The following is a 9,912-nucleotide window of genomic DNA, read 5'->3' as shown; positions in this document are numbered from 1 at the left end:
TATTGCCCAGGAATCACAACATAAGTGAGACTAACACTAACCTAGTGCTTAACGTTTGTCTTGGCAAATTAAACAAAAAACAACTTTTAAATGTTTTCAAAATTGTTAAATGAAATAAATTCAAAAATAAAATGAAAGTGAACAAAAAAGTGTCTAAACTTGATTAATTTAATATTTTGTTGTTGTTGTTGTTGTATAATAAATTTGAAATAACTATAACATGACAAAACACACCCATTATTGAAGGTAAATTACTCCTTTTCCGAGAAATTTGAGTCAGAAGCAAAAAAATAAGAACATCTTGGAGAAGCTAAATTACATAAAAATAAAACTAATAAAGTGTATTATAACTTATCCCCCAAGCAACGAGATTTGAATTCCAATGATGTAATGTTACGGCAAACGTTTTAGTCGTGCTAAAGACTCGACGTTATACAAAAGCTTTGTGTTCAAAAAATGCCTCAAACTTAGGAACACCCATTATGCTCTCCTTTTAAACAAACTAAAGCTTGAAAGGTTTCTGAAAGAAGATCGTACTGATCTTATCGTCAGAAACTAACGGTTTGCATGTCTCTGACGGCAATAGAAAGATTGTAGTTTACTTTTTCTGTGCTTCCCCATGCAATACTAGCATAATTTAAATAAATGAGTAATAAAGTTAAGTTAGATTTTTTTTACGTAAGTACTCGACGCACTTAATGCAAGTTATCGTTTTTTTTTTGTCTTGATCGTTCTCTGTGGTTACAAACACACCATTTTTCCGGTCTGCAACGTTATTTTTGTTTACTTTTTAACAAAAACATCAAAAAGCAATATATTTACCAGAAATTATGTATTACATAAGCATGTTAAACATATCGTAACATGTTAAGCATAACGTAAAAAATATGTTATATAAGCATAAAGCATATTATAAAGTAATATATATATATATATATATATATATATACAGGTGCGGATCCAGGATTTTTATTGACTGTAGCAAAAAAGCCATAAATATTTTTTGGTCTTAAAAAAAAAAAAAGGTCCTCGCTTTTCAAATTTGCGGACAGTAAAATAGGTACAGAAGGACAGCTAAAGTAGGAGGGGGGAGGGAATCACACACCATTTGCGCCAGCCTTGGATGTACAGTGGCTTGTAGTGATACATGAGGTCCCCTACCACTGCTTCTTTCGTCCGTTTAGAGCGGAAGAACGTTACCTGATTTACGCGACGTTAAAACCATCTAGTTAAACTGAATACTTTTTAACGAAATGGTAGTTTACTTGTTTTTTATGACTTTTAATCATGACTAAAACCCTAAACGAACCCTTATCCTAAGTCGATGTATTTAAATTTAGTTCTTGGTATTCCTATTGCCACTCAATATATTTATGCCAAATAATATACAAAACATTATCATATAAATTTATCTACATATTTAAATTAACATAATATTTGTGGTTGTTAAAATGTTTGGTCTGCAAAAAAGTTGGAGGTTGATATTTAAAAATAAAAACGACAAATTTAATCTAAACTTGTTTAAAATTCAATTTTTTTATTTAATCAAAATTTGTTTTAGAACACATACTTTATTTAATGGCTTACCTTATAAAATATCTGATAATTAAAATAGACACTTCAACGATTTATATAAATTTATAAAAACAATTTATAAACACTTTCATATTTTTAATAATATACTTCATTACTTCATTACAATAAACTTTTTGTCAAATAATGAAAAAAAGAAACAGGTTTCGAATCAAATAAAAAATAGTAAATAAACGTTTCAATAAAAATATATTGCTTTAAATAAATAAGGAATGCTTTTAAAATCCCAAAATAGACAATAAACAAACGTCAGCAAATAATAAAAACAAAAGTGTCAATGAATAAATGTCAACCTAAATAACAAACTTAATATGGTCGTTCTTTGTTTAAAACAACATAGTTCTTTGTTTGATTTGGGTGTAGAAAGTTTTCAGTTTTTTATAAATGAATATAGGAAAGTATATTGTGATGATAACACTCAATTTCAATTAAGTAATGCATTAAAGCAGGGGCGTGCAGAGCGTGAGTCACCCGAGCAAATTGCTCGGGGCCCCGGACCCTATGGAGGCCCCCAACAGCGGCAATAACATTCCAGGTTTTTTTGTCCTTCTCTTTTTCCCCATCAAGAGCTTTAACTTACATAAAAAATAAAAATAGCTCAATAAGTTTAATGAAAATTGCCTCAAAAATGAGCTTGAGATCTAATAATTTTTTTAAAAATAAATTCAGCGTTGCGTAATTTATAGAAGATCCCTGCGGAAGAGCTTTTCTTTAAATCTTATCTACATGCTTATCTTGAAAGCAGGAAAAGTTATAATGTGTTTAAATCTTATTTTAAAAATGGCGTATTTGGATTAGTTTTTTTACAGGCGATTTGCAATTTGCAATTGATTGTACAATTTAATTTATAGATGAATAAAAATAAATTTAATTTTTTCATTTTTGTGATTAATTATATATATAAATTTTGTATTAATTATTTAATCGTGTATATATATATATATATATTTATATATATATATATATATATATATATATATATATATTCATATATATATATATATATATATATATATATATATATATATATATATATATATATATATATATATATATATATATATATATATATATATATATATATATATATATATATATATATATATATGAAGACCACACGGGTAAAACCACAGATGTCCACTTTTTGAAAATTTCAAGTTTTATATATTTTTATGATATTTTAGTACTAAGCTATTTTAGTTTGAAAATTTATAACAAAAAAACTATGTTTTAAGGTTCTACGGTCATTTAAAAAAAAGGGCAACTTTGAAACAACCACTGATGTCCAATGTTTACCGCGTAAAAAACACAGTTGTCCAAATTATTTATAACTAAACCCATAATAATGAAAGCGTAAGTCACATGACTAACTTTTATCCTTAAGAAAATTACGTCGGATAAAGTAAACAACATTACGTTCACAGAAAAACATTTAAAAAAAAACTATATATATATGTTTATATATATATATATATATATATATATATATATATATATATATATATATATATATATATATATATATATATATATATATATATGTATATATATATATATATATATGTATATATATATATATGTATATATATATATATATATATATATATATATATATATATATATATATATATATATATATATATATATATATATATATGATAATATAAATATATATATGATAATATATATTTATATATATATATATGTATATATATATATATATATTTATATATATATATATATTTATATATATATATATATATATATATATATATATATATATATATATATATATATATATATATATATATATATATATATATATATATATATATACATTAGTGGCCAAAAAATTAAGGCAGGCTACGTTTTTTAAACTTTTTTAACTTATTTTTTATTTATGGCATTATTACCTTGGATACAAATAACTTTTTTATTATATTTTAAATTTTGAAGATGTTTTGATTTATTTTACACCGTCAGGTTGCCATAGTTGTGATATTATGGGTAATAAGCGTGATATTAATAACTTTGTTAAAGGTAAAATAAATGCACTATTTTCGGAGGGCTATTCTCAAAGTAGTATAGCAAAACAATTAAAAATATCAAGATGTCTCGTGCAAAATGCTTTACTTGTGTTCAAGACTATTCAAATCGCAAAAATTATGGTAAAAATGTGTGAGTACATCACGAGAAGACCATTTTTTAAAGAATGTTGTTAATAGTGAGCCCCACACAACATCTGCAAGGTTATCACAACTTGCTATTGAAAGGGGACTTACTATTAGTTCGAGAACAATTAGAAGAAGGTTGTGTTATGACTTTGGTCTAGTTGCAAGAAGACCAGCTAAAAAATCTTTATTAACTCCATCTCAATTTCAAGCTAGGATTAAATTTTGTAAGAGTTTAAAAGACAAGACACCGGAATGGTGGGAACGCGTAATGTTTACAGACAAAAGTACGTTTCAACAGGTTAGAAGCACAGGCTATAATTATGTTAGAAGACCTGTGGGAGAACGCCTGAATCCAAAGTATACCATAAAAACAGTAAAACATCCTCCTTTAGTCATGGTATGGGGAGCAATCACAGCGCAAGACCGATGCGGATCGCACATCTTTAAAAAAGGTAAAAAAGTCAATGCAATTACTAAAATTACAATTACGGAAATTACTAAAACCAGAATTTTCCAGCAAGATTCAGCACCTTGTCATACAGCTAAAACAGTTAAGAAGTGGTTTACTGATGATAAAATTAAATTATTGGAATATAATGAAGCAGAAAGTTGCATGACATCAGCCAAAATCTGAAGAACATCTTCAAAAAGTTAAGGAAGTGTGGACTAATAAAATCACTCGAGAGTTTTGTAAAACATTAGTACATAGAATCCCAAGAAGAATACAAGCTGTGCTTGATAATAAGGGACATCCGACAAAGTATTGAATTATAACATTTAAACTGTACTATTGCTATAATTTGGTTACTGATTTTGACTATTGGACTATTGGTCTGATGATGCATGTTCTATGCAGCATGATTTTAAATTATTAATTATCTCAAATATAAAAGATATCAAGCTAATTTGCAATTTATGTGCTAGGCAAAGTATAAAATGAAAATTTTTAGATCGATTTTATTATCTAGTTCATAAAACTGAAAAACTTGACAGCATTACTATTTCACTACTAATTAGAACTCTGTTACATTCTGTATAGGCATGACACCTACAGAATGTGATAAAAACATGGCCATTGCAAATCAAAAGTGTCTGTCAGAAACACTATACGATCTCACAAAAAACTATAATAATTCAATATTATATACAAACATGATACAAGAAAAATTTCTGAAATTTGCAGAGTTTCAAAGCCAAACTTCTTGGTTGTTTATTCGTTTAAGACATGTTCACTTAAAGAAATTAAAAGATTAAAGGCTAGTTTAAATTGAATTATATGGAGAATTGGAAATATTTAATTTTATGTGTGTTATGATCCTTATGTTTAGATCAAAGATCAAAGTGTCTGATAAACTCAAGCAAGCATACATAGCTCAGTTGTCTCTTTTTTGTTAAAAATTTCAAAACTCATTAAACATTTTCCAACTGGGCAAAATGAGACATTTGATATTCTTTTTTCTTATTTTTGAAAAATTTATTTTATTTGTCTTTGAAATTAAAAAAACACATTTTTATTAACGGTGTGTTCACAATTGGTTTTTGTATGGCTTATACAAACTTGATACAATGTGATGGTACAAAGACATCATGATATCATTTATGATAAATAGATGAGGTTGGGGAAGAGAAAAGGTCGCAATGATATTTTGTATAAAGTTAAAAGAAAAACTTTCATATATTTTTTTATTTGAATTTTTTTAATGTAAATAAGGGGGGGAGGGCAGCTTTATTACCACATCACACACTTAGTACGTTGTGGTTGTATATTACAATGTGTTATTATCAACCTTTAAAAAAATAAGTGCTCTAAAAGGTTACAAGCTAACGTGGTTTATGAGTTGATGAATTTACAACGGTAAAACCACAGATGTCCAAAATGAGTGTTTTGTTTTCAAAAGAACACTGTGAATAAATAATTTTTGTATTCAGCACAAAAATTGCATTTATATATTGTGTTAGGACTAAATAGTCATAAAATTATATTTTTAATTTAATATATTATTAATAAGCAGATATCTAATGTCATTAAACACTTAATTTCATTTTTCTCAAAATGAGAAAAATGTGACATCTGTGGTTTTACCCGTGTGGTCTTCATATATATATATATATATATATATATATATATATATATATATATATATATATATATATATATATATATATATATATATATATATATATATATATATATATATATATATATATATATATATATATATATATATATATATATATATATATATATATATATGTATATATATACATTTATATATATACATATGTATATTATGTATATATATGAATTGCGTGAATTGGAAGCTCGAATGAAAACTGATCAGTCAATTGAACATTTGATGAATCTCCAAATTCTCAATGAAGCTGACACCTGGAGAAAAATCTTGGAACGAATCTTGGATGTGATTCTGTTTTTTGGTGAACGTGGATTGGCTATTCGTGGAAAATCTGACCTAATTGGAGATTCTCATAATGGAAATTTCTTAGGATTGCTGGAACTGATTTCGCATTATGACCCAATTCTTAAGGAACATGTGATCAAAGTTAAACAATCACAGGACAAGGGTCAACGTCTTCAGGCGCATTACTTGTCAAATCGTTCTCAAAATGAATTCATTGGCCTTTGTGCAGCTGAGGTTCGCAGGCAAATTATAGAAGAGTGCAAGTCTGCAAAGTATTTTTCAATTATGGTTGATGCCACTCCTGATGTGAGCCATACTGAACAAAGTTCGTTTGTCATTCGATATGTACATGAAAAAGATCCTGGAAAATTTTTAATTGAAGAGCGGTTTTTGATCTTTGCAGATTGTGCCAAGAAGACTGGATCTGATATTGCGGAATTAATTCTGGAAACTTTGGAAACATTAAAAATTTGTTTTGAAGACTGCCGTGGCCAAGGCTATGACAATGGAGTCAACATTTCAGGAAAATATAAGGGTGTTCAAGCAATCCTACAAAAGAAGAACCCATTGTCTGTATTCTCACCCTGTGGTTGTCATTCATTGAATTTGTGTGGACAGAATGCTGCCTCAAGCTGTACAGATGCTGAGACTTTCTTTGGAACTGTTCAAACCGTATATACGATCTTTTCTGCTAGTCTGCAACGCTGGGAAATATTGCAAAAGAGACTTCACGGTGTGTCTTTGCATGGACAATCAGGAACACGATGGACTGAGAGACTTGACAGCATTCGCCCTTTCTATAATCACTTGAGCCAAATCATTGAATCTTTGAAAGAAGTTAAGAGCTTGAATCTCACGCCTAAAGCAAAAACTAAGATTAGAGGTGCCCTAAAATATATGAGCTCCTTCAAATGTTTTCTCATGTCTGGAACTTGGCTGAAAGTTCTCACATTGATTGACCGCTGCAACCAGGTCATTCAGGCAAGAAAAGCAACTATTGATATTGAGGTGGAAATTATTGAAGCATTGATTAGTCAACTCAAATCTGTTCGGGAGGAATGGCCTACAATTTTAGAAGAAGTTAGTTGCAGATGTTGCAAAAATCAGTTCTGAATTTCCAATCCACAGAAAAGTGAAACGCAAGAGTTTTTTTGGGGAGCAAATTAAAGGTGATGAACAAATTACGGAATTAACAGAAGCAAAATCAGGAGAGGAGACAACATTTCGGAGAACGGTTTTTTATCACATTTTTGATTCTGTAAATGGTGGACTTACTGCACGTTTCACAGCAATTCAAGAAATCCTTTCTATATTCTCTTTTTTGTGGAAGTATCAAAAACTGTCTGAAGCAGAAATCAAGAGTGCTTGCTCACATTTTTCGCAAAAATATTCTTGTGATGTGACCGAAAATGAACTGACTGAAGAATTGCTTCACATAAAATAAATTCATACTGCAAATTTTGGAAAGGAACCTCTTGCCCCATTTGACTTATTAAACAAAATTTCTGAAATGAAGCTTGGAGAACTCTTTAGAAATATAGTAATTGCATTGCGTATTTTTGCTTCAATTCCAGTGACAGTGGCTTCAAGTGAGCGTTCATTCAGTAAATTGAAGCTCATCAAGAATTTTTTGCGCTCAACTATGGGACAAGAACGAACAAGTGACCTCGCCATTTTGAGTATCGAGTGTCTATTAGCAAAAAATATTGATTTCCATGATGTGATTGAAAAGTTTGCTAAACAAAAGACAAGAAAAATAATATTGTAAGAAACAACAGCTGGATTATTTAATTATACTTATATTCCAGTAGTATAATAAAAAAATTTAAGCAGGCCTTTTTTTTTTTGGAGTAAAGGGGGTGGGGCCCTAAACTGAAGGATGCTCGGGGCCCCCAAATCCTGTGCACGGCCCTGCATTAAAGCATAAAAGTATTGAATATGGAAGTCAAATAAACTTTATCTTTAATCAAATTGAAGAAAAGCCATTGAATACTATTGTCAAAAGGACATTTTAATCCACCTATTTCAAATGATTTTAGATATTGACCAAAGTTTAAAAAAATAAAACATTATACTGGCAAAATTTCATATTTGTTAAGCAAATCATAATTTCAAAATCATGTTAATGTAAACAAGAGACTTCTTTGGTTTTAAAGAACACTTAAAAAATATGCCTAACGATATTTTTCTTAAATTTCTAAATTCTGTTTCAAGTAGTTCTGTAACAAATTTTCCTAACATAACATATTTGTAACAAAAGTGTTTCTCTTAATAGTGTTTTAATCAGCTAGATTATTTCTTCATTTTATGCCTATTTTCTGATTTTTTTCATGCATAATGCTGTATTGCCAAAATCCGAAACAAACTTTCTTTGTTTATCATTTATCTATGAGGAAGCTTTTTGATCATTATTGAACCTAAAATATATGCCCACACTTTTTAGAATAAAAGTTTTCCATTATGTGAAAGCAAGTTTAATAAAATCACCAGTCTTGTTAACGCTTGAGATAGTAGAAGTTTTAGGTTGATTAAGAAGAACATTATAAGTATCAGAAAAAAAAGGTTTTGCTTTTTGAGCCCATTATTTTGTATGCTTTTGATAACGTGGACAAAAGTCAAACAACAAAAGAGTTCTATGTGTAGTTAACCAAGGTTTTTCATTAAATGTTAAAGTTAGATTTTTATCACATTTAATTGCCTTCGCTTTGCTATTTGACTTTCTTACTGATTTTAAAGTTTAACGAATTTGATCACATAAAAATTAGGAATTTATATGTTTACAGGTTTTCACAACATTTTCAAAAGAAATTTAGGACCATCAAACATATAACTTGTATTACAAGCTATTATAACATCTAAAATACTTTTCGAAAGAGAATTTATATCAATGGTTTTCCCAAAACAGCAACTTCCTGATACAATTACATTTTTGTAACATACACCTTGTCAAAGGGAACAATAGTTCCCTGTAGAAGTTAAAAAAAAAAGTAGCAGAAAGTTCCTTTGATACAGTTTTATTAGACAATTCCTATGGGAGTTGTCTAATGATTAGACAATTCCTATGGGAATTGTATAATGAAATTGTATCGTAATTTTTAATTAGATTTCATTAGACAATTCCTATGGGAATTGTCTAATGAAATCTAATTAAAAATTACAATTCCCAATTTCTATCATTGGTTTTCCAAAAACAGCAACTTCCTGATACAATAACATTTTTGTAACATACACCTTGTCACAGAGAATAATAGTATTAATTTCCTAGAAGAAATTTCCAAATTAAAAAAAAGTAGTAGAAGGTTCCTTGCAATTTTAAAATAAACTAAAAATCTATCTGAGAGAAAATTGTGCATTTTAGTTTAACCTTTTTGAAGTTTTGATGTCAATCAGATCATATAATAAAGTTAGGTAAACGTTCTATCCAACGTGTTTTTTTCTCTTTGTCTCTGGGAAATCTATAAATTTTTTAAAACGTTTTTAAATCGTTTGACTTCTTCAATGATAAATAACTCGTAAAACAGCAATAAACACATTTCACCATTTTTCATAAACATAAACAAATTTTTTATTATTGATTCTACTTTCTACATGTATTTTCTTTTTACCTGCCAAATTTCAGCCCAAAAAAAAGGGAGCAGATATATAACTAAGTGCAGCACTAATGGTACCTAATTTCTGTTTTTATGAATTTTTTTTCGGTAACAGCAAACTATAAAAATACGGGG

At 28.3% G+C, this 9,912-nt stretch overlaps 2 protein-coding genes across 2 annotated transcripts in view; one reads left to right on the top strand and one right to left on the bottom strand.

Moving 5' to 3' along the window:
- Window positions 1–639, bottom strand: part of LOC136081671 (uncharacterized) — a 55,118-nt gene extending 54,479 nt beyond the window's left edge. The window contains exon 1 of the mRNA XM_065799340.1: window positions 235–639. Within this exon, the coding sequence (XP_065655412.1) occupies window positions 235–238 (4 nt within the window). The 5' untranslated portion in view covers window positions 239–639. The remainder of the gene's footprint in view (window positions 1–234) is intronic.
- A 5,419-nt stretch (window positions 640–6,058) lies between these two features.
- On the top strand, window positions 6,059–7,300 carry LOC136081225 (zinc finger MYM-type protein 1-like). The gene has a single exon (XM_065798525.1). The coding sequence runs from the start codon at window positions 6,059–6,061 to the stop codon at window positions 7,298–7,300; it is 1,242 nt and encodes a 413-aa protein (XP_065654597.1).
- Window positions 7,301–9,912: the final 2,612 nt, after the last annotated feature.

This window comes from Hydra vulgaris, chromosome 06, assembly GCF_038396675.1.
Source record: "Hydra vulgaris chromosome 06, alternate assembly HydraT2T_AEP".
Classification (NCBI taxonomy): domain Eukaryota; kingdom Metazoa; phylum Cnidaria; class Hydrozoa; order Anthoathecata; family Hydridae; genus Hydra; species Hydra vulgaris.
This window is presented reverse-complemented; position numbering and strand designations above follow the sequence as displayed.

Bases quoted from the DNA above. Each gene is read 5' to 3' on its own strand.
- LOC136081225 (XM_065798525.1), top strand. From the start codon at position 6,059: ATGTATATATATGAATTGCGTGAATTGGAAGCTCGAATGAAAACTGAT.